At 47.9% G+C, this 25,554-nt stretch overlaps 1 protein-coding gene across 2 annotated transcripts; it reads right to left on the bottom strand.

Annotated features, from left to right (window-relative positions):
- Positions 1-2,178: 2,178 nt before the first annotated feature.
- On the bottom strand, positions 2,179-23,502 carry QDPR (quinoid dihydropteridine reductase). 2 transcript variants are annotated; one of them, XM_006060720.4, is made up of 7 exons: positions 23,329-23,499; positions 20,274-20,366; positions 16,494-16,590; positions 13,434-13,574; positions 6,677-6,785; positions 5,669-5,752; positions 2,179-2,830 (listed from the first exon to the last, which is right to left on the bottom strand). In XM_006060720.4, the coding sequence occupies exons 1-7, from the start codon at positions 23,425-23,427 to the stop codon at positions 2,725-2,727; spliced, it is 729 nt and encodes a 242-aa protein (XP_006060782.1). In that variant the 5' UTR covers positions 23,428-23,499; the 3' UTR covers positions 2,179-2,724. The 2 variants fall into 2 exon arrangements, with proteins under 2 accessions (XP_006060782.1, XP_044801552.1); XM_044945617.2 differs by lacking the exon at positions 13,434-13,574 and having other exon boundaries at positions 23,329-23,502.
- Positions 23,503-25,554: the final 2,052 nt, after the last annotated feature.

The raw sequence follows: 25,554 nt of genomic DNA, 5'->3' as shown, positions 1-25,554 counted from the left end.
AAATACCTAAACTGAGTTAGGGACTTCCCTGGCAGTCCAGTGGTTAAAACCCCACCCGCCAATGCAGGGGACGTGGGTTCACTCCCCGGTTGGGGAACTAAGATCCCACAGGGCAGCTAAGCCCGAGTACCACAGCTGCTGAGCCCGTGAGCGCTAGAGCCCGTGCTCTGCAACGAGAGAGCCCGCGTGCCAGTGACAGATCCTGCAGGCCGCAACGGACACACCCAACGCAGCTAAACATAAAACTAAACAAACATTTAAAAAAGGAAACCGAGACAGAGGCATCTACACACTCATTCCCTCTCTTCCCTGCTCTCCGACGGAAGTGTTAGTCACCCAGTCGTCTGATTCTCTGTGACCCAAAGGACTGTAGCCCTCCAGGCTCCTCTGTCCATGGGATTCTCCAGGCAAGAATCCTGGAGGGGGTTGCCATTCCCTTCTCCAGCAGATCTGCCCGACCCAGAGACTGAACCAAAGTCTCCTGCACTGCAGGCAGATTCTTTACTGTCTGAACCACCAGGGAAGCCCTCTCTGAAGCTTGCTCAAATCTTTGGCCCCCATCGCTCCACTGAAAGTGCTTGCCAGCGTCATCCGTGATCTTCCTGCCGCTAAGCCCAATGGTCTGTTTCTAGCGGTCGCCTTCCTTAACTTCTCAGCAGCACCTGGCCTGTGCATTCTTTCCACCTCAATATGCTTTCTTCACCTTACTCCTAAGACAGCACATTCCACGATTGGTTGTTCCCTCTAGTGTCCTTGGCTGAGTTTCCCTCTTCTTCCCAATTTTAAGAGAGCTCAGTCCCTGGTCATCTTCTCTTGTCTGCACACATTTTAGTTTTCTAGTGTCTTAGTTCAGGCAGCTGTCACAAACTACCTTGGATGGGGTCGCTTATAAATGACAGAAATATATGTTCTGGAGGTTCTGGGAGCTGGAAGCCTGAGACAGGGTGGCCAGCATGTCTGGGTCCTGGTGTGGAAGTGCTTCTCAGCTGCAATGGCCAGCTTCTCATTGTGCCCATCCATGGTGGAGATCAGAGCAGAGGGAAGCGAGGTGTCCAGGACTCTGGTAAGGACACTAATCCCGTTCACGAGGGCTTCCCCCATGACCTCATCTCATCCTAATTATGGGGCTTGTTGGTCTAGGGGTATGGTTCTTGCAAGAATTGGGCTCATAAAGTCGTCTCCCGAGGATATGAACTTGGCTGTGTGACTAAGCACACATGGTGGATGAACCCTGAAAACATGCTGAGTAAAATCCACGCGTGTGCTCAGTCATGTGTGACTGTGATCCCGTGGACTGTAGAGCCCGCCAGGCTCCTCTGCCCACGGGATTTCAAGGCAAGAATACTGGAGAGGGTTGCCATTTTCTCCTCCAGGGGATCTTCCAACACAGGGATCCAACCCATGTCTCCCACGTTTCCTGCACTGGCGGGCGGATTCTTCATCCACTGAGCCACCTGGGAAGTAAAAGTAGTCAGACACAGAAGTCTACGTCGTGCGTGACTGCATTTACATTCTGAAACATTCGGAACAGGTAAATTCATGGAGACAGAGAGCAGACTGTTGGCTGCCAGGGGCCAGGGGTGGGAAGAAGAAGACTGACTGCTTGGCGGCTAAGGAGCTGGATTTGGGGATGATGAACACGTTTGGGAACCAGACAGAGGTGGTTACAGACCACTGTGAACATAGTAAACGCCACCAAATTTTTCACTTTAAAATGGCCAATTTTATGTTATATTAATTTTATTTCAATGAAAAAAAATGTCTTTAAAAGAATTAAGGAGAGGACAAATATGGTAAAGGCCTTTGTGAACCGCAACCATCTGGTGACTGGGGTTCGGGCTCACTCTGATACCTACTGACCGTGAGGATGACAAGGCACTGCTGTGGGCCTCAGTTTTGCCACCTGTCAAATGGGTCGCACTGCACCACCAGTTCTCAGAGCAGCCCATGTGAAGTCACTCGGAGCCCTGCTTCTAAACGCACGGGCCACCCTGCAGATTCCAGTACGCCCGTGAGGCAATCATGCCTCTTGCCGCTGTGCTGAAAACACTTATTTCAGGGTTTGAATCCAACCCCCTTTCTAGAACATCACGCTAAAGAGCACTGGCAGCCCACGATTCTAGTGCAGTCACCCATGATCGTTCATAAGATGCGTTTCGATTAGAGAAGACAATACCGTAAACGAAGTGCATTTATTAGGAGGGTAAACACCACAGCATCACAAGTGGGCACTCGGCAACTTCACAGGAAAAAGACACCTTGACAGAGTCCACGGGATTTTGCTTATACAACAGAAGGAGCTTTAAAGGCAGATGAATTCAAGGCTACGAAAACTACATCTGTGATAAAGGCACAACATTCAGAATAAGTCAGGCTCCAAAGGTCCCCGTTCCCAACAAATTTCTGAACGAGTCGGTCGACAGCCAAGGTCAGGGACTCAGACGCAGAGTCTCAAAAGCAATTCAATACAACACCAACACAGAGGGGGTCGTCCTGAGACCTCCCAAATCTCGTGGATAACACTGACCCATGCTGCTGTCTGTGAGCCTCACATGCTTCTATTTCACACAAACTTGGATACCATCCTAGGAGAACAAATGCACATTAGGCGAGAGGAAAACAGGACTTAGAATCACGTCCCACAAACAGGATCACAGAAAACGAGGGCCACACTCGGCTGCGCGGATGGACTGATGACTTTTCTGACAGACGGTGAAACGAAGCTTATAGAGATGCTGCGGTAAGCTCCGTCTTCCCCTCCGTGGTCACCACCTGGATTAGGCTTCCTGAGCTTGGTCGATTCTTCTCTGTGATCCAGTCATGGAAGGTTCTAGAACAAAAAGAAGAAAAGCTTTACATTCCAAAAGCAAAAATCTGGACACAGGCTTATCTTCACATTAGGGCCAAGCAGCAGCTGTAAAAAAGCCTCCAAGGCCTCATGGACACACACCCAAGTCCCCAGTGATTCTAGGACTTCACTGACTGCAGTTCCTGAGTGGTTAGGATTTGGCAAGATTTTCACTTGGCTATTTTCCTGCGTTGTTGGAATCTGCATTGTTGGAACACAGTGATTTTATGTGATTAAAGAAAGATTTTCATGAGTTCATCCTAAGAGACATGGGCACCAGTCTGGCATTCTGTGATGACCAGGAGGGATGGGAAGGCGGGAGGAGAGGGAGAGAGGGGATGATTTGCATTGTTGTTACGGCAGAAACCAACACAACATTGTAAAATTTTTTTCAATATATATTTAAATTAAAAAAACAGAATAAATGGAAAAAGAATTAGAAAAAAAAAGAGAGAGACATGGGGAGAATACTTTATACTTTGTTATATTACCTCCCAGAAAGTTAAAAAGAGAAAAAATTATTATTATTTTCTTAACAAACATTTATGGAGCATCCATGGCTGTGCCATGCAATGGAAAAAGATATTTAAAAAATCACAGTACTGCAATAAAACACATCCGGTGCCAGGATGGGGCATTTAATCACCAGCTCTGTGTGGGGAGGGGTGTGGGTTGCCTGGGGGAGTTGTGTTCGGTGTATGTGAGTGTGTGTTTGTGTCAGTCACTCAGTCGTGTCCGACTCTTTGTGACCCCATGGACGGCAGCCTGCCAGGCTCCTCTGTCCGTGGAATTCTCTAGGCAAGAATACTGGAGTGGGTTGCCATTCCCTTCAACAGGGGATCTTCCCATGCCAGGGAGGGAACCCAGATCTCCCACATTGCAGGCAGATTCTTTACTGTCTGAACCACCAGGGAAGCCCTTTCACAATGTATGTGAATATAAAAACTCAAACTCTATACCTTCAATCTATATTATTGTCGGTTGTATCTCAGTAAAATCTAGCAGTCGCAAAAAAAAAAAAAAAAAAATGAGGAAAGAAAAAGGGTACAAGGAATTATTAAGGTTTAATGATGCTGAAGCTGAAAGTCCAGTACTTTGGCCACCTCATGCGAAGAGTTGACTCATTGGAAAAGACTCTGACGCTGAGAGGGATTGGGGGCAGGAGAAGGGGACAGCAGAGGATGAGATGGCTGGATGGCATCACTGACTCGATGGACGTGAGTCTGAATGAACTCCGGGAATTGGTGATGGACAGGGAGGCCTGGAGTGCTGCAATTCATGGGGTCGCAAAGAGTAGGTCACGATTGAGCGACTGAACTGAACTGAACTGAACAAGAGGCTGATAATTTTTATTTCTTTATTTTTAATTTGGCTGCACCATACCGCATGCGGGATCTTAGTACCCCTATCAGGAACTGAACCTGTGTCCCCTGCATTGGGAACACACAGTCTTAACCACTAGACTGCCAGGGAAGTCCCCTGGTCATTTTTAAAGCATTAACTCCTGCTGTTGAGAATACCGTCCCCTCTGACATCCCCCATCCCACAGGTGGGACTGTGGCCCCTCCTTCACTGGAAAGTCCTCAGGAGCTCCTGAGGTCTTTAGTGCCTATGAGAAACCTGCTGGACCAGAGCTGACCTTCAGCTGTCCAGTCATTCGAGCTGCCACTGACCAGAGGCTGAGTAGGTACAGGGAAGCTGTTGTTGCTGTTGCTCAGTCACTAAGTTGTGTCCAACTCTTTGCGACCCCATGGACTGTAGCCTGCCAGGCTCCTCTGTCCATGGGGTTTCTCCAGGCAAGAATACTGGAGTGGGTTGCCATGCCCTCCTCCAGAGGCTCTTCCTGACCCAGGGATCGAACTCCCATCTCCTGAGTGTCCTGCATTGGCAGGCAGATTCTTTGCCACCGAGCCACTTAAGAAGCCCCTGCTACAAGCATTTTATAAGACCAGGGTTACAAAGTCAAATGGCTTGGCACATAGGTGCTACGTAAGCACTTGTTCCAAACATGAAAGTTCCAACTATCTCCCAATTCCATCTAAATAAAAAGCAACCTCAGACTAAAAGTACATCGCAAGCTCTACAAACATCCCATATGAACACAGCCATCCAGGCGGCTCACCACTCACTCTGCTGGGCAAGGTGGTCCCTGCTCCCTCATCATCGTCCCCAGGCCCAGCACAGCCCCCAGCCCCAGTGGGTGCTCAGCAAACATGTGCTCAACACCCCCTTAAACAGAGGGGTCTGGGGGAACTGAGATCCAGGTGAACACAAGCAAGCAGAAAGCGCATCCTCTCCTGATCTTCCAAAGCCACTCATATTCACAAAGGGCCTTGGGGGCCGGATATGATCTGGGGGACAAAGGATGCTTTTCTGAGGCTCGGCACTAATTCAGACACATGGGCCCAGAGGTCCCACCCAGGTCAGCGGCTCACTCCATGCAGCTGTGCTTGTTAACAGAGAGAGCCAGTGTTCCAGGCGCCGGGCTCACCCAGCATTTCTGTGGGTCAGACGTGGGCTGGGAGCCTGTCCCACTCTATGACGGCTTACCCTCCCAAAGGTCATCACGGACCCCCATTGTACAGACTGAGAGACTGAGGCCTAGAGGAGTTGAACCAGTCCTGGTGGAGGGGGAGGCACCATTAACCCCTCCAGCCTGCGACGTTCACATAGAGCTGCGAGACGCCCTTGGAGGTCAGGACCTCATGGAGCAGCGCGTTGATTGATAAGCCAGGAGAACACGGGCCTGTCCTCTCACCCTCAAGAGGGAGGCACGGGGGCCGGGAGCTGCTGAGTCAGTGATGTGACTGCGATACTCACTCGACCAGGAACTCCAAGGGCGTCCAGGAGCTGAAGTCAGCTTCGGGCATCGACTTCCTATTCACCGGGGTGTCCAGGGTGACCCTGCAGAGCAGAGACAAGCCTGTCACGCGTGTGTCCCCACTACTGGGAGACGATGGCACCAAGGGTGACCGCGCCCATGTGGACAGACCACTCTAAGCTCACCAGGGAGGCCGGGAAGCCGCCCCCCGTTAGAGACCACAGCCCAGCCCAGCCCTGAGCCAGCAAGGCACTTTGGGTAAGAGCCACATTTTGCCTTTTTCTAAAACAGTCTTTACTGCAGTAAACTCTTTTTCTGCCTATGTCTCCATTCCCTCCCTAAAATGCAGCGGACTCATTTCTCAGGATTTTTTTTAAGTGTAATAATAATATTTTTTTAAATATGGGGGAAAGACAGCCTCATCCTTCATTGCGTACTGTTTTCCAGGGAATCTTATGACTTTCAATAACAGAATACAGAATTCTGAAATGAATGACTTCCCCAGAACTTTCAGGCCTGGGAAATCACTCAGAATCATAGCCCTGGGACCAGGTCACAGAATCTCAGAATGAAAGGTGAGAGGACCATCCAGCGCCCCAGCACACCGACATCATCTTTCAGGACTAAAGCCAAGAGACAAGGTCTTTGGTCTGGAAATCCTTCCAGAAACATCTCCCAGAGTTCCCCAAATTCTCTTCCCACACCCACAGACCAAACAGGAGTCTTTCTTCCACGCTGACCTTAACATGACTTGAAAGACAGAGCTACAGATATTAAAATTAAATGTGTCCACTATTTCTTAATAAAGAGGAACAGAAGGACAGAGAATGAGGAAGATGCAGACCCATCCCAGCAGCTAAGCAACCATCCGGGAAAGCCCAGGATAATGGCCTTGATGACTCTCGGGGGCTGAGGTGACAGCGTGCACTCGTCCCTGTGTGGAGCGACTCCAGGACCCACGTGAGTCCCCGGTGGGGGTCAGGCATGCAGGGACCCCAGCCACTTACGGGAGCAGGGCGACGGCCGCAGCCCCGGGCGGCAGGCCGCTGTTCTTCCCGGCCAGGCTCTGGCAGAGCTGGTGAACCGCGGCCTTGGCCATGCCGTAGCCGATCATCCCTGGGAAACGGGAGAAAACATTTCAGGGACCACTGGCCGCCACTGGCACATCCAAAGGGCAGCATGCCAGGGTCCCAAGGAGGCCGGGAAGAGAGAACTAGGGACATCTTTGGAAATTGGGAAGGACATAACCTACTATTTACCTGGCACTTAGTGGTTATCAGAGAAGCCATGAGGCTAATCCTAGTTCTATTGCTAAGGAAATGGAGGCTTGGACAGGCCCAGGCTCACACACAGACTCGTACCGAGGCCAGCGGAGAGATGAAAAGCCAAGCAAGGGTTCTGAACCCTTGAATCCATAACAGCTTGTGAGCAGCCAGCATTCGCCGCTGGGTGCCCTGTGGGTTGGCACAATCAAGCAGCAGTTTGAAGTACAGGCTTTAGGGTCAGGCTGCACAGGTTCAAAGCCCAGCCCTTCCCATTTACCACTACAGAAATCCTGGGTAGATTCTCAAGACCTTGCTAACCCTCAGTTTTCCCATCTGTAAAAATGGGGATAAAGTACTCAATTCTAGGCCCAGAACAGGGGAGCACCTCCATATATGTTGCCCATCATATTAACATAAGGGCTGTGCCCTGGGGTCCAGCTCCCATTATAGGACACCACTTGAATCATATGAGACTGCTTACACGTGGAATCTAAAAAAAGTACGGGGTTGGCCAAAAAGGGCCCTCAGGTTTTTCTGTAAAACGTTAATGGAAAAACCCGAACGAACTCTTTGGCCAACCCAATACAAATAAACGTATTGACAACACAGAAATAGACACAGATGCAGAAAACAAACTTATGGTTACCAAGGGAGGGAAGTAGGGGTGGGATACCTTGGGTGATTGGGATCAACACGTACATACTGCTGTATATAAAATAGAAAGCTAAGAAGGAGCTACTGTACAGCGCAGAGAACCGGACTCATTACTCTGTAATGGCCTATATGGGAACAGAATCGAAAAAGGAGTGGCTATATGTGTATATATGTGTGTGTGTGTGTATATATATATGTGTGTGTATATATATATATATAACTGATTCACTTTGCTGTACAGCAGAAACTAACACTGAAAATCAACTAGACTCCAAAAAAATTAATTAAAAAATAAACCACACTGTTTGAACAATCGCAACGTATGTGTATACTTGCTTCCCATCGGCCTTCCTTTCCCCCACCAGTCAGTGAATGCTTGCTGACAGAAGCGAGGCATGTCTTTCTTTTTTTTAACTGAAGTATAGTTGATTTATAATGTGTTAATTTCTGCTGTGCAGCAAAGTGATTCAGTTACACACACACACACATATATATACACACACACATACATGGTGGTGGTTTAGTCACTAAGTCATGGCCAACTCCTGTGACCCTATGGGCTGTAGCCCACCAGGCTCATCTGTCCATGCCATTTCCCAGGCAAGAATAGTAGAGTGGGTTGCCATTCTCTTATCCATGGATCTTCCCAACCCAAGGCTTGTACCCATGGTGCCTGCATTGCAGGTGGATTCTTTACCAACTGAGCCACCAGGGAAGCCCCATATACACACACACACACACACACACACACACATATATGCATTCTTTTTTAATATCCTCTTCCATTAGGGTTTATTACAGGATATTGACTAGTTCCCTGTGTGATACAGAAGGATCGTGTTGCTTACTCAGTCTATACGTAACAGCTTATCAGGACAGGGCCCCATCTGCCCCGCAGACACACGAGGCCTCTCTCGTCTCGGAAGCGCCCACAGCACCCGGCTGTAAGCGCACTAAACGCAGCCATCACAGCAACGAAGAACATTGTTGGCTCATTGCTGCCAACACCCCTCCGCCTTCAGAAAACCACTACTTCCAAAGGTCGGCCGCTCCCTAAAAACCCCAGCAGGTAGGCTGTTTAAAGTATAACAGCTCAAGAGGCATCAGAGTCTGGTGGGAGGTGGGACTCACAGCTCAGCGGAGCAGCCAATCACTGAACCGCTTCCACAGTGACTCAAATTGCAAAAGAGGGTCAAGGTCTCAAAAAGTTATTTAGAAGCACAAGAAGACTATTTCACCATGCCTGGTTTTCTTGGCTTAATTAGGGGCAGAAGGTCGACCATGGCATGAAGATCTAACAAACTCTGTAGCGATTAAAATAAACCAGTGGAAGGGTTGGGATGAGTTGGGAGGCTGGGATTGACATTGCATATACACTGCTGCTGCTGCTGCTGCTGCTGCTGCTAAGTCGCTTCAGTTGTGTCCGACTCTGTGCGACCCCATAGATGGCAGCCCACCAGGCCCCTCCGTCCCTAGGATTCTCCAGGCAAGAACACTGCAGTGGGTTGCCATTTCCTTCTCCAATGCATGAAAGTGAAAAGTGAAAGAGAAGTCACTCAGTCGTGTCCAACTGTGCGACCCCATGGACTGCAGCCTGCCAGGCTTCTCCGCCCATGGGATTTTCCAGGCAAGAGTACTGGAGTGGGATGCCATTGCCTTCTCTGCGTATACACTACTATGTATAAAATAGACAACTAATAGAGAACCCACTGTATAGCTCAGGGCTCCGTGGTGACCTAAATGGGAAGAAAATCCAAAAGAGAGGGGATGTATGTATACCTATAGCTGATTCACTTTGCTGTGCAGTGGAAACCAACACAACATTTTAAAGCAACTATACTCCAATAAAGATTATAACAAATAAATGAGTGAAAAATCACCATTCCAACAGCTTTAAACAAACTAGCACATGAATTTCATCTTACCAGCCCCTGTCCCCAGCACTCTCTCTTCTCCCAGGACTCTCTCTTCATCCCATTCAAACAGCATGAAAGCAAGGAATCGGATGAGGAGAGAAACAAGCAAGCAGCAACCAGTAGCCCTAAAGGTTTAATTCCACAGAATTTTGTACAATGCTGATGAGGATCATGTGCAAAATATGGGGAAAGAACGCACTTCATCAAGAAGATAAATAAGTATAAAGTGATCAGTATAGTCCCTAAAGACTGATTTCTAAACACAGGGCAGATCCTTAAATGGTACAGGAGAGAGATCACCATCTCTTGGATACGGTTTATCCTCCAGTGGACTATCCCCAAATAAACAACCTTGGAAATAGGAGCTGGGAGCGGGGGGTGGTTCTCAGTGTGTTTCCACATGAAAAACTTTTCATTTTTGAATACCTCTTCTTGGGTTTTCAAGGACTATTAAGCTTGTTCATCGCCTGCTTTCATAGACTTCCCCAGATTTTTTCTGGAGTCTGAATCAAAGTGAAAAGATTTCATGACTCAAATAAGTTTAACAATATCTAACTAAAGAGCTAAAAGAGGAACAAACTTATCAACATCTGAAGGAGTAACTGAGCAAAAAGAAACCTGGAGTAAATAGTAACAGTTCACATTTACTGCTGACTCTCTGCAATACCTGTCTTAAACCATTTACATCCATTAAGATGTGTGCAAGTCCCAACCACCATATAAAGGAGGTTTTCCTGTTTCTTCTCATTATACAAATGACAACACTGAGGCTCAGAGAGGTTAAGTAATTAGCCAAATATCACACAGTGACTAAATAGCAAAACCACAATACAAAACCAACCTGTATAGTTCCAGATCCTATAGTCTTAACCAGTATCTGAAACTATAAGCAAAGAATGATGCTAATAAACCAAAAGCAAGGGTAGAAAGCTGTTTCGTCCTTCAGAAAAATTAGTGTTTCAGTCCTAGGGTTTTCTCTTTTCAATGTCAAGCTATTACTCATTTCTGTATTTACTCTTTCGAGTCTCTGATTTTAACAAAAATCGGATCTCAGCCAGACTACCACTGAACATTTACACAGTGTGAATTACTGCAAGAGCCATGGATTTATAAGATCACTTTCTCTGTGAAACCTAATAAAATGAGTGGCAAAAAAATTATTAATTTGTAAAAGCCTCACAGTTCAGTTTACTACATGAAAACTGAAAAAGATGCTCAAGGTTTCACCACTTACTAAAGAGGTCCAAAAACACTGCCCCACTTTTTTTTTTTTTTAAGAGTTTAATTTAGGTAGTGGAGACAGTTTCTGGCTCCCTGAACTATGTTCCCCACTCTCTGCTTAAATCCCTTTATCCCAATCCAAAGGGAGAGTGAACTGTGCCCAACCCCTCACTAAATTCAGATGGTAATGGAACTGGAGGAATCAACCTGCCTGACTTCAGGCTCTACTACAAAGCCACAGTCATCAAGACAGTATGGTACTGGCACAAAGACAGAAATATAGATCAATGGAACAAAATAGAAAGCCCAGAGATAAATCCACGCACATGTGGACACCTTATCTTTGACAAAGGAGGCAAGAATATACAATAGATTAAAGACAATCTCTTTAACAAGTGGTGCTGGGGAAAACTGGTCAACCACTTGTAAAAGAATGAAACTAGAACACTTTCTAACACCATACACAAAAATAAACTCAAAATGGATTAAAGATCTCAACGTAAGACCAGAAACTATAAAACTCTTAGAGGAGAACATAGGCAAAACAGTCTCCGACATACATTACAGCAGGATCCTCTATGACCCACCTCCCAGAATACTGGAAATAAAAGCAAAAATAAACAAATGGGACATAATTAAACTTAAAAGCTTCTGCACAACAAAGAAAACTATAAGCAAGGTGAAAAGACAGCCTTCAGAATGGGAGAAAATAAATAGCAAATGAAGCAACTGACAAACAACTAATCTCCAAAATATACAAGCAACTCTTATAGCTCAATTCCAGAAAAATAAATGACCCAATCAAAAAATGGACCAAAGAACTAAATAGACATTTCTCCAAAGAAGACATACAGATGGCTAACAAACACATGAAAAGATACTCAACATCACTCATTATCAGAGAAATGCAAATCAAAACCACTATGAGGTACCATTTCATGCCAGTCAGAATGGCTGCAATCCAAAAGTCTACAAACAATAAATGCTGGAGAGGGTGTGGAGAAAAGGGAACCCTCTTACACTGTTGGTGGGAATGCAAACTAGTACAGCCACTATGGAGAACAGTGTGGAGATTCCTTAAAAAATTGGAAATAGAACTGCCTTATGACCCAGCAGTCCCACTGCTGGGCATACACACTGAGGAAACCAGAATTGAAAGAGACATGTGTACCCCAATGTTCATCGCAGCACTGTTTATAATAGCCAGGACATGGAAGCAACCTAGATGTCCATCAGCAGATGAATGGATAAGAAAGCTGTGGTACATATACACAATGGAGTATTACTCAGCCATTAAAAAGATTACACTTGAATCAGTTCTAATGAGGTGGATGAAACTGGAGCCTATTATACAGAGTGAAGTAAGCCAGAAGGAAAAATACCAATACAGTATACTAAAGCATATATATGGAATTTAGAAAGATGGTCACAATAACCCTGTATACGAGACAGCAAAAGAGACACTGATGTATAGAACAGTCTTTTGGACTCTGTGGGAGAGGGAGAGGGTGGGATGATTTGGGAGAATGGCATTGAAATACATATAATATCATATATGGAACGAGTCGCCAATCCAGGTTCGATGCATGATACTGGATACTTGGGGCTGGTGCAATGCGACGACCCAGAGGGATGGTATGGGGAGGGAGGAGGGAGGAGGGTTCAGGATGGGGAACACGTGTATACCTGTGGTGGATTCATTTCGATATTTGGCAAAACCAATACAATATTGTAAAATTTAAAAATAAAATAAAATTTAAAAAAATAAAAAAATAAATTCAGATGGTGAAGTCTTAACCGTCCCCTGCCCGCACTTCAGTAAAAGTGTTAGTCACTCAGTATTCGGAGAAGGCAATGGCACCCCACTCCAGTACTCTTGCCTGGAAAATCCCATGGATGGAGGAGCCTGGTGGGCTGCAGTCCATGGGGTCGCTAAGGGTTGGACATGACTGAGCGACTTCACTTTCACCTTTCATTTTCATGCATTGGAGAAGGCAATGGCACCCCACTCCAGTACTCTTGCCTGGAAAATCCCATGGACGGAGGAGCCTGGTGGGCTGCAGTCCATGGGGTCGCTAAGGGTTGGACATGACTGAGCGACTTCACTTTCACCTTTCACTTTCATGCACTGGAGAAGGAAATGGCAACCCACTCCAGTGTTCTTGCCTGGAGAATCCCAGGGACAGGGGAGCCTGGTGGGCTGCCGTCTATGGGGTCACACAGAGTTGGACAGGACTAAAATGACTTCACAACTCAGTATTATCTGAATTCTCCAGGCAAGAACTGGAGTGGGTTGCCGTTCCCTTCGCCAGGGGATCTTCCCGATCCAGAGGCTGAACCTGGGTCTCCTGCGTTGCAGGCGGATTCTTCACCATCTGAGCCACCAGAGAAAAGCCCGTATTAACGAGGGGAGAGTCACTGCACCACCACCCATTCCCTGGGGGTCCCAGACACACACACACAAGACAAGCGGGTGCCAGGACAGTGGTCCTTGGCCAGCACGACCGTGAGGACAATGCACGTGAAAAGACGAGGGGCGCTGCCCCTAAAAAGACGTGGGCCTAATAGGGAGCAAAAGCCACCCAACGGCAAACAGCCCTGGAGGGTAAAGGGCTCTAATATTCCCCCTCCCACGGAAGCACTCAGCACCCCAGCAAGCGAGAAAGTGTGAGCGTTCCCATTTCACAGATGGCGAAACAGAGGCTCACCAGGCGTCCCGTCCAGGGCGGCCCTGGCCCCCACCAAGGTCAGGAGGCCTCCTTCCTTGAGGTGCTTGGTGGCCAGGTGGCTGGAGATGGTGGATGTCCACACGCTCTGCTTCCACATCAGGTCACAGTTTTTAAAGAGCGCTGAGCAAAGAGACACACGAGGTCAGCATTCACAGGGAAGAAACTGAAGGGTGAGCTTGACCCCCAGCACCCGATACTCCAGGAAACCCCCATGGCCACTCTGGGTCTGCAGGGAGATCACACACACACACACACACACACACACACACACAGCCCAGGGCTTGTGCTCAGAGATGCAGGTTCAAATCCAGGCCACGTGATCAGCCAAGTCTCAGCCTGCTCACCTGTAAACTGGTTAGTGTTAGTCGCTCAGTCACGTCCGACTCTTTGCGACCCCATGAACAGTAGCCCACCAGGCTCCTCTGTCCATGGGATTCTCCAGGCAAGAATACTGGAGTGGGGTGCCATTTCCTTCTCCAGGGGATTTTCCTGACACAGGGATTGAACCCAGGTCTCCTGCGTTGCAGGCAATTTCTTTACCATCTGAGCCACCAGGGAAGCCAAACTGGTAAACATCAACCAATAAAGGAGGACTGCTGACAGATAGGTGGGACTGGCTTTAATTCAAACACTGCCCTACTTTATAAATGGCATTAGGGGACTTCCCCGGTGGTCCAGTGGCTAGAACTCCATGGTCTCACAGCCAAGGGTCTGGGTTCGATCACTGATCGGGGAACTAAGATCTCACAAGCCACGTGGTGTGGCCAAAAAAATAATTTTTAAAATTAAAAACATAAATAAAGGACATCAGATCTTTAATTAGAACCTATAAGTCTAAGTCAAGTTTTATCTGTGATAAAAGATCTGAGGGACTATGATGACATAAAGAGGGCTTCCATGGAGTGACAGTGTTCTATGGTTGAAAGTTTAATGCCAACTTTGAAGACCTCTTTAAAAGAAAGCTGAAATAACAACGATCGTGCATTTGTTTTAACCCTCTGGCCTCGCCAGAGACGTGAGGAGGAACAACTGGTAAGAGAGGTCACATCACCAGCTGAACCACCATCCCCTTCCCCCTCACAGGATACACAGAACCCAGTGCACCCGTGACCCAGAGACAGGGCCCTCCTGATACAGAAGGGGGGTCTGCAGGCGGTGATGACCAAGGCACTGCATTGCCCCGTTAAGAACTAGGGGAGAAAAGGGTGGACCCACAATTATCACTTCCTGTTCCCAAAATACGCAAAAGGCCATCAGGTGTTCTGCCAAGCCGATCACCGACAAACTGACAATTTGACTTTTAGGTGTGGTTCGCAGGGAAGGAGAAGGAACTGGCCCCCCACGCCAGTATTCTCGCCTGGAGCATCCCACGGACACAGGAGGCTGGTGGGCTACAGTCCATGGGGTCGCCGAGAGTCGGACCTGACTGAGCACACACACGTGCATGCACACACAGACAACCAATTCCTTTTTAAATCACTCCGGCTGATAACTGTAGAAGCAATGATAGAACTGGAAAACTCCCATCTCCCAAGCCCCAGTGGAGGGACTGACTCAGGTAGATTATCAGTGGATGTTTATAGCCACTAGTTTTGGGGAATTTGGGTTTCTCAAGGTGTTTGGGAACAGGATACTCATACATGATGCTAAAGCACCATCCCATGGGTCACTTACTAATTGCAAATAGAAAAATGGACCTTATGATGGACATCTGTCACCTTAAGCCTGACCCAGCATCAAAGTTGGCATCACTCTGGATGGACGGCGGAGCAGGCCGTGGGATAGGGTGAGGACTCACAGGGGTGCAGAGTGAAGTCCACATCACTCAGGAAGCATCCTCACCTCCAGAGTATTTAACCTGAATCTAAGCAAGTCTCCAGACCTACCTTCTAGCTCACAGGAAACACCAGGGACAGAGGAACAAAGTAAATGATACCGTAAAGAAACGGTCTGACACATTCAGGGTGGGGGACATTCTACATGGAAACTGCTTTGGACCTGCCAAGCCTATCACGGGAAAGAAAAAAAAATTCTAGATTAAGAGACGCAAACAATAATACAATGCCGTACATAAACCCTGATTAGAATAAATCTAGGGAAAACAGCTATGGAATAGACTGAGGTAACTGGAACATGGGCTGATACTATTAATCTTACAGAATTACTGGTAACTGTCTTAGGTATGAGAATGGTATTACACTAACGTGAGAGAATGGCCTAATCCTTGGAGACACATACTGAAATACAGTCAAGTGTCAAAGCACTTTCAAATGATTAACAACAGCAGCAAAAATAATCACACAGAGGACACGCGTGCGAGAAAGCACGAGAAGTATGGCAAACATTAACAAGGACTGAACCTCGACGGGGGCATAAAGGTGTGCGCTGAACGGTTCTTTCATCTTTTCTGTGTATTTGAAAATGTTCACGATAAAAAAATAGCAAATAAACTCACAGCTTCAACAAAAGCTCAATTGTGAGCTTCTGAATGGTCTCTCCATTCCATTCACTTTCCCAGATCCCAGTAACAAGCCCTGAAAGACTGCGGTGGGGACCATGCTGACTTCGTCCTGTCTCCTTTTTAATCTCAAGGCCCCTCTGCCCTAACTCCTCTGATCGTCTGCGCGTGGTAAGTCACTTCAGTCGTGTCTGACTCTTCGCCCCCTGTGGACTGCACCCGCCAGGCTCCTCCATCCATGGGATTCTCCAGGCAGAAGAGTGGGTTGGCAACTGGAGTGGGTTGCCATTCCCTTCTCCAGGGGATCTCTGTGACCCAGGGATGGAACCCCAGCCTCCTGCGGCTCCTGCACTGCAGGTGGATTCTTTACTGCTGAGCCACCGGGGAAGCCCCCTCACCCCCTTTATGGGAGGTTTTTTGCTTCCTTTGTAGAATGGGGTGTTGATCCCCACCTTACAGCGACTAGAAAGATTCTGGGCGGCAGACAGGAAAACGTCCGGCCTGGCACATAGGACAGGCCCGACCCATGCACCTAGACAAAGAGCAGAGCAGGTGAAAGATTAACTCAGAAAAGGACTCACACTTGGACTTGGCATTGCCCCCAGCCCATCCTCCAGCCACACAAAGGATCGCGTCCACCTTCTCTGTACCCAGGAGTTTCCCCACCTCAGCTGTCACCTGAAACAGAAGGACCAGAAAAGACGCACAGGTTGTCAGGTAAACCGCGACAGGCCGACGCCTACCGTTGCTATAGCCACCTCCACTGACCTTTCACTTCTTTGTAAGTCAGCTCACAGTACCTGGCAGTTAACACTTTGAAAATCAGGTGCAGGACCAATGCACAATGAACACTTTGGACAGTAAAGCCAGACTCCATTTCAGTGTGATTTATAAAGCAACCTAGAGTCTTCTGAATAGTCTAAAGGGTGGAGATGTACACATTCCTGGGATAAAACTATAAATAAAGTAGGAAAAGTTTAAAAAAAAAAATCACACACAAATTCATGAAGTGTTCCATATTTTTAAAAAAATCATCTAGCATTTCACTGCCTATAGCTAGATTTCTGGTATATTTCTTTCCAGAATTTCTTTGCCAATCACAGAATCATAATCTGAGATAATCAATTCTACTCTCCCTCCAATACAAACATCCCATTAACTGTAACTCCAAAAAAAAAAAAACCAAAGCCAAAGAGAAATTTTTTCCTTTAAAAAAAAGCAATAAAAAATAATTCATGGCAAAATGTTGGTAAGCAATGAATACATGGGGGTTCATTTTAATTCTCTACTTCTGTTTGATTAAAATGTTTAAGGTGTTAAAAACAAACACATGTCTTTTGTTATAGTTTATTAAAACAAAAACCTGAGTAGACACACAACCCTGGCCATCTTCCATGAATCTTTTCCAAATTTTCCTGGAATGACTCAAAGGATCATAGCCTGTCAACAGCTTTGTTAAGATCAAGCTTCTAAAGAAGCAGCCTAACACAGGACAGTGGAATTCTCACAGCAGTAACATTTCAGTCTCTGAAGGCTTTCCCTAACAATTTCTGAGCCTCAGATAACTCTTTCAGGGGAACTGCCTGGCGGTCCGATGGTTAGGACTCCACGCTTCCACTGCAGGGGCATGAGTTCCATCCCTGGTTTGCGAACTAGGATCCCGCAAGCCACGGGGCATGGCCAGAAATAAATTATTCTTTCATAGAGACCGATTTGGCAATGGAAACCAATCTTTCCTCTCCTCCACATTCTATACCAAAATCTTTCAATTTAAGTAGATTCCTGACCATCCCTTGGCAAGTACCTGACATAACCCTGGTCCAGCTTTTGAGATCTTCCTCCTGTTACCCCGGTTCCCTGGCTGCCTCCTCTTCATTTCTAAGCCACATCCCATTGCCAACAGCGAGCTCTCATCTGCCAGAAGCCGCATTATCTCCCCTGACCTCTGTACCCGCACACAATCTGTGCTCTACCTTTTAGGGAAGCACGGAGCCCACAGCAACAATGCTCCTGCTTGATTTGTCTTTTTTTTTTTTTTTTTCATTTACCACCTCTGTGTTCTATTTTTATAATAAAATTAAAATGAGGCATTTTAAAATTCCTCGCCCTTAAATTCTTCCTTCTGCCTATCCAACAGTCTTCTATAGGTTTAGTTTTTTTCTCACTTCTTCATCTTCTGTCACTAGTGAATTTTCAGCCTAAGGGGGCCAATTTAAATATGCCTGCATGGGTGCTCATTCAGCCGTGTCCAACTCATTGCGACCCCATGGACTATAGCCCGCCAGGCTCCTCTGTCCATGGGATTCTTTAGGCAAGAGCACTGGAGCGGGTTGCCATGCCCTCCTCCAGCGAATCTTCCCACCCAGGGACTGAAGCTGCACCTCAAGTCTCCCTCACTGGCAGGTGGGTTCTTTCCCATTAGTGCCACCTGGGAAGCCTTAATTTGCATGTCCTAAGGTTGAACTTCCTCTTCTAGAGCTTTAGAATCAAAACCTGGATGTTATGCTGTTTGTCCAGAAATTCCTGATTGAGCAACTAGGGGACGAGAAGGCTCAGGAGGGGTTAAAGATTTTAAAAGCTAAGCTTTTCCCAATCTTCGTCCTAAAGATGCACTGTATAGTCAAGTCTCAGATGTGGACAATTTCACATTCGAAATGGGATGCAGACATCAGAGACCTGCAACTAGAGGAGCAGGAGAGACACTGGCCGCAGAGGACCACGGCTGCAGGAGCCGCAGCTGTCCACGCCCAGGGGCTCTGGTTTAAGTTTTCCTTGCTTTATTCACACGAAGCTATTCTGCTGAGAAGCAACTTTAAGATGCAGTTAAGAGCATAGGCGCCACCCCCTACCAGAGCCCAGGTTCAAATCCCGGCTCTGCTACCTACGACCTGTCTGAGCAAATACTTGGGGCTTCCGTACCCATTTCTAAAAGGGAGATACAATGAGACACTTGGTTTTGGGGGTGTTAAAGAGATTAAGTGGCCTATTGCAAATAAGACACTTCTTACAATGTCTGACACACAACAAAGCCATACTGAGTTTTCCTGCTGCTGCTGCTAAGTCGCTTCAGTCGTGTCCGACTCTGTGCGACCTCATAGACGGCAGCCCATCAGGCTCCCCCGTCCCTGGGATTCTCCAGGCAAGAACACTGGAGTGGGTTGCCATTTCCTTCTCCAATTCATGAAAGTGAAAAGTGAAAATGAAGTCGCTCAGTCGTGTCCGACTGTTAGCAACCCCATGGACTGCAGCCTACCAGACTCCTCCATCCATGGGATTTTCCAGGCAAGAGTACTGGAGTGGGGTGCCATTGCCTTCTCCGAGTTTTTCTATTAAGTCCAATAAAACCAATAACATCATTAAGCACAGGAATCATTAGGAGGTTTCCTTGGACTGTGGGCTGCAGGGTTGGCATGAAGACCACAGTAGCACATCCTTCATGCAACTGGTGGGAAGGGCTCTTCCAGAAATACAGACCTGCTTAAGAGCATCTCAGATACTTATACCAAGACATCCAACGAACTGTCAACAGTTCCTCCCTGGGAACGCAGTCACAGGGAGAAAGAGGGATATTTCACAATTTATCTATATAGCTGTAGAGTTTTGCCTGACTTCTTTACAATACGCCTGGTCGGGAAGATTCCCCTGGAGCAGGGAACGGCTAGCCACTCCAGTATACTTGCCTGGAGAATCCCATGGACAGAAGAGCCTGGTGGGCTACAACAGTCTACGGGGTTGCAAAGAGTCAGACATGACTCAGAGACTAACATTGTCACTTTCACTTTATAATTGGAAACGACCTAGTTTGTTAGTATTCTTGCTTTTAGGGGGAGCTCCGCTTTCTGGAACGTATCTTCAATAAATAAGAGAGGGAGATGAAGGTGTTCACCACAGTATTCTTAACATTAGTAAGTAAAAGAAGTTAGAGTAAAAAAAGAAAAATTGCAAAAAAAGTTTAAATGTACAAGCACAAACAAAGAAACTGTGACCAATCCATACAAAGAAAAATTACAAGTTGACACAGAGGTGTTAAGTGATTTGAGGAAGAATTCAAGCTAAGTTAAATTGAAAAAAGAGAAGCTGACCATAGCTTATAAAATACGAATTTATCTCAACCTGTAAGACTTATAGTATGCAGAGGAAGCACAAGAAAATGGGCCAAAATGTGAACTAACTAGTGAGCTAACTAGACATGGACCATGGGCTACTTGTCTTTGTTTTTTTTTTTTTTTTTCCCAAATTTCCCTCCATGAGCACAATGGCTCTCAGAATTACAGAAACACCTGAAAGACGGAAGAACACACCGCCCTGGAGCCCTCTCCCCAGGGCTCCCCACCCCACATGCAGTCCTTCCTTGGAATCACCTGGTCGGCCTGCTCCGTGAACGAGTCCGTCATTTTTACCACGACATTGGCACTGGCCTCTTCGTTCTCCTGCACGTCGATGCTGGCAACCCACTGGAGGGAGGAGAAAACAGGTTTGGTCAAGAGGCAGTCAGGCATGACAGATTCATGCAGGAGTTGGAGACAGGTTAGAGGCTTAAGCGAAAACCCACTAGAGAAAGGACCTAGCAATTGACCTCTAGCACCCCTTGCAAGGCTTTCCGGCTTTGGCCAGCATACCCCTTCCTGATCCCCAGGCCAGTACACCGTACCTCCAAACACCTCTTCCCCTTCCACTCTCACCTCTGAAAGCCAAACCCTGCTGGTGCAGAGATGCCCGAGACCAGGGATTTGCAAACCTTTCCTTAAAGAGCCAGAGGCTAAGTCTTTCAGGCTGTGATGGCCATACGGCCTCTGCTGCAACTACTCAACTCTGCTATCACAGCTAGAGAGCAGCCACAGAAAACAGCCCAGCAATCGATGAAAGAGCCTGGCTGTGTGTTGAGAAGACATCAGTCACTGAATTATGAATTCTATATAATGTTCACATGTGGCTACTCTTCTTTGGATTTCTTTTCACCAACTAAAAATGGGGAACTCCTTTTTAGCTCTTGGGCTCTGTGATAACAGGCTCCAGGCAAGATCCAGCTCGTGGAGAACTGGAATTTTCCAACCCCTGTCCCAGAGTAGGAAAGGATGACTGTAGGCATGGATATCAGGTCAGAGTTTGAATCCTGGTTCTGCCATACAGCAACTGTCTCATCCACCCACTCGGCAGAGGTTCCTCCCATGCAAAATGAGGGCTGTCAGCAATCAACAGGGTTAGTGACAGAATTAAATGAAATGCAGGATGCTACGGTGGATGAGTGACATCACAGACTCAATGGATAAGGGTTTGAGCAAACTCTGGGAGATAGTGGAGGACAGAGGAGCCTGGCATGCCACAGTCCATGGGGTCCCAAAAAGTTGGACACGACCGAGCGGCTGAACAACATCGGCTGACACTCGGTGCTGACTCAGAAAGCTCCAGGGCCCTGCAGTCTGAAGGCCCCAGAGATAAACATCTCCCCTACAAGCCTTGAAGAACAGAGCATCCATTCAAAACACTCACTGCTCTGTGTCACAGCGAGGAGGGTACTGAGACAAAGAAAGAGCTCCATCCCAGAGCCCCCAGGGCTCCCAGGAAGGAAGGGAGGGAAAGACAGAGCCACAGGTAGGTCAGCTCTCCAGATTCACCACGTGAAAGGACAGCCACCGTTCACCCCCCAACCCCGCCCCGAGAGGAAGCACAGCCCCTGCACCTGTAACACATGGATACAGGAGCCCTGTATTTTTAATTGGAGGATAATTGCTTTACAATGTTGTGTTAGCTTCTGCTGCACAACAGCCTGAATCAGCTATGTTTTGTTTGTTCAGCTGCTCAGTTGTGTCCTACTCTTTGGAACCCCATGCACTGTGGCACCCCAGGCTTCCCTGTTCTTCACCAACTCTCGGAGCTTGCTCAAACTCATGTCCACCTAGTCCTCTGTCGCCCCCTTCTCCTCCTGCCCTCAGTCTTTCCCAGCATCAGAGTCTTTTCTAATGAGTCAACTCTTCACATCAGGTGGCCACAGTATTGGAGCTTCAGCTTCAGCATCAGTCCTTCCAATGAATATTAGGTGATTTCCTTTAGGATTGACTGGTTTGATCTCCAGGGATCTGTACCATTTTTCTAGATTCTCTATATACATGTTTTAACTCTGTATTAACGTTACTGGAAAGACTAAATGGAACTAAGACTATGGAGGGGTTCTGATGTGCAGGAGCTTAGTGCCTGGCCCTGGGCTGGCAGTCCTTAAATGTTCCATGGTCACCACCCACCCCTCCTGCAGACCTGGGAAGACATCTCAAGACAGGTAAATGGTGGGTATTCAGAACCCTTCGAAGCATATTCCTATACTAATACGAGATGAAAACCCTGGCTGCCTTTCTCCTTGGTCCCAGGCTGCTGCTGCTGCGGGCAAGTAAACCCCCAGGAAAGCTCCCGGAGCTACAGCGGGGGTCTCTGAGCAAGAAGCCGCTGCAACTGAAGACACAGTGGACGGAGTTTCCACCTGGAATTCGCGGGGCGGGCTGGGGGCAGGGGGCAGAGGGCAGAGGGCAGGGGGCAGGGTCCCTGGCTCGGTGACAAGCACCCCTCCTAACCATGATGCCAAGTACTCCAAGTAGTCTTTGCCAAACAAAAGGTATTTGCAAGCTTTCAAAATATCACATACAAGGGAAGCTAATGGAACAGGGGTATATATCAATAGGGGGTTTCCCACGTGGCGCTAGTGATTTAAAAAAAAAAAAAAAAAACCCATGCCAATACAAGAGATGCGGGTTTGATCCCTGGGTCAGGAAGATCTCCTGGACAAGGAAATGACAACCCACTCCAGTATTCTTGCCTGGAAAATTCCATGGACAGAAGAGCCTGGCGGGCTACAGTCCACGGGGTCATAAAGAGTCGGACACGACTGAAGCAACTAAGCAGGTATATATCAATAACATATGTATATCAATAGTAGCTAACATTTAAATAGCTTTTACCAGCGTCAGGTAATTTACAACTTATGCGTAATGACACCAATTATTTAATCCTCATAACACCTCTAAGAAATAAATACAATGAGTACCCCCATTTTACAGATGGGGAAAGTGAGGCTCGCTAACATGAAGCGGTCAGTTCAGGGTCACAGGGCTAGTAACCCCAACGGCCGTGAACAAGGCAGGGATTTCAGATCCTTCCCTCCCGTGACCTCTCCCTCCGGTTCTGGTCTGTCTGGAATCACGCCCGACACTCCGGACCGCGCAGAGGCCGGAGAGCAGAGTCCCCTCCGCCAGCTTCCCGGCAGAGCAAGGCCCTGCACCCCGGCCCGGGTGCGCACGCAGACGTGTCGACCTGTGCGTGCACCTGCGAGCACTCACGTCTCGGGGGGTTCAGCGGCCCCCAGCTCCCTTCCAGACTGCCCTCCAGCGCGGCGCCCGAAGGCTCCTCCGCGCCAGCCCTGCGAATTACCCAGTTGCGGGCCCGGAAGGCCTGCACGCATCGCGAGCCCAGCGCGCCCCGGCCGCCGTACACCAGCACCCGGCACGCCTCGCCCGCGGCCGCCGCCATCCCTCCGCCGCGTTCGGCTGCCGCTGCCGCAGCCGCCCGGATTGCAGACGCGGCGCCCCGCCCCGCCCCGGCCGCCCTCCGGGCCAAGAGGGGCCCGCGTGGCGGCCGCGCCCCAGCCCAGCCCTCTGCTGCCGCCTAGCGCGCTCCACCCGCCGGAGCTCGGCCGGCCCCCGCCCCGAGCGCAGGAGGGCACTCTTCATTCAGTAACGCCCTGGCGTGACACCCACTGGGAGACGTGATCTCCAAGTGGTGTGTGTGTTTGTGTGTGTGTGTGTGAGAGAGAGAGAAACAGCTCTCCAAGTGCTGTTTCATTTTACTTTGCATAACAAGCCCGTAACAGCTTGTGTGTGTGTGTGTGTGTGTGTGTGTGTGTGTGTGTGTTTGTATGTGTGTTGCTCAGTCGTGTCCGACTGTTGCGAGCGCACGGATTGTAGCCCACCAGGCTCCTCTGTCCATGGGATTATCCTGGCAAGAACACTGGAGTGGGTTGCCTTTTCCTACTCTAGGGTAAGAGGAGAAGGGAGTGACGGAGGATGAAATGGTTGGATGGCATCACCCACTCAGTGGACACGAGGTTGAGCAAACTCAGGGAGATAGTGCAGGACAGGGAAGCCTGGTGTGCTGCAGTTCACGGGGTCGCAAAGAATCAAACATGGCTTAGAAAATGAAAACAGAACAACTCTAGGGGATCTTCCCCACCAAGGGATCAAACCTGTGTCTTGTCTGTCTCCTGCATTAGCAGGTGGATTCTTTACCACTAGCGCCACCTGGGAAGCCCTGTTATATGAACTGTCGACTAAAAAATATTTTCACAACCTGAAATTAGTTATTTTATTTGGTGGTCAAGTTTAGGACTCAGAACCTGGGAGACGCATCTCAGTAGCCCTGAGAAAACTGCTCCCAGGAAGCAGGAGGGAAAGTCAGGCTACATATAAGTTTGCAACAAAGGGAGCAGGCAGTCTGAACATCAAAGATCAGATATCAAGTTAAGGAACTTGGCTTTGTATGTCTGGGAAGAAGCAAGCCTCTGTACTCACTGAATTCATTCCTTTCATATGCACCTCAGCTATCTGGGGCCAATCCTGTTTCCTTATTCACCTTGCTTCTTGCACTCTCCCAGCTCCTCAGCAATTGGGGCTAGGGGGAGCCTGGGGGCGGGGAGCCGCTACATCCACTGGATCACATGGGTCACAATTAGTTTTGGGAGCCCTCATTCACCTTTGGAGGCCAGCAATCGCTGATGGCTGTTTCATTCCTTGTTTATTGATATGGCAAGGACATATTTTCATTTCACAGTATGTTGTTCATTACCAGAAAAAAAAATTGCTATGTCAAGGTCATTGTGATGAAGAAGCATTTCAAAGACTTGATCTCCAGCCCCAACCCAGACCTTCAGTTTCCCCAGGAAAGAAGTGTCTGGAAAGGCCCGTCCCCTGCCCCCCACAATGGGTTGCAGCACCAGCAGGGGTGAGCCTGGTTCCCTGAACTCCTGTTGGTTAACAATGCAACCCCCAGGACCCCCTCCAGAGATCTGAGACCAAAGGAGGAATTTCACTGGGCCAAGTCAACCCACTCTGCCCCCAAACCTATCCGAGTGGCTGTTGCCAGCCTCACATGACATGAAGTTGACATTCGGCAATTGTCTAAAAATGAAAATTTTAAACGCACCATATAAGATAGAAATTAGGGAATATTGCATTCCTTGTGCCTGTAAGTGAAAAGGAAGTGACGTATCTTCACTACTGTGTGCTCAGTCTTTCAGTCTTGTCCCACTCCTTGCGACTCCATGGACTGTAGCCCTCCAGGCTCCTCTGTCCAAAGGATGCTCCAGGGAAGAATACTGGAGTGGGTTGCCATTTCCTTCTCCAGGGGATCTTCACTATCAGAAGAGACAAAGACCCCAGCAGGGTAATGGGAGATTATTTGCTAAAACATTAGAAAAACACTTTCCCATTCAGATGACATGACCTGTGAAGGATAAAGAGGGTGTGTGTGTGTGTGTAAGTGTTGGGTCCAGGCTGCCCCAGCCATCTCAAAGCTGCAATTTTACCCACAGCGGATCCACCCAGTGTTAAATTCAAGAATCATAAAACCTTGCTTATGCATTTCAATTAAAAGCGTTGAGAA

This window comes from Bubalus bubalis, chromosome 7 (assembly GCF_019923935.1).
Source record: "Bubalus bubalis isolate 160015118507 breed Murrah chromosome 7, NDDB_SH_1, whole genome shotgun sequence".
NCBI lineage: Eukaryota > Metazoa > Chordata > Mammalia > Artiodactyla > Bovidae > Bubalus > Bubalus bubalis.
Note: the sequence above shows the minus strand (reverse complement) of the source record. Positions and strands in the feature narration are given on the sequence as shown.

Excerpts from the sequence above, each read along its gene's own strand:
- QDPR (XM_006060720.4), bottom strand. The coding sequence starts at position 23,427 with ATGGCGGCGGCCGCGGGCGAGGCGTGCCGGGTGCTGGTGTACGGCGGC. Across the intron at positions 13,575-16,493 it reads GGGCAATGCCAAGTCCAAGT|CGCTCTTTAAAAACTGTGAC; the intron begins GTGAGTCCTTTT and ends CTCTTTGCTCAG. Across the intron at positions 5,753-6,676 it reads GCGGCCGTCGCCCTGCTCCC|GGTCACCCTGGACACCCCGG; the intron begins GTAAGTGGCTGG and ends TCTGCTCTGCAG.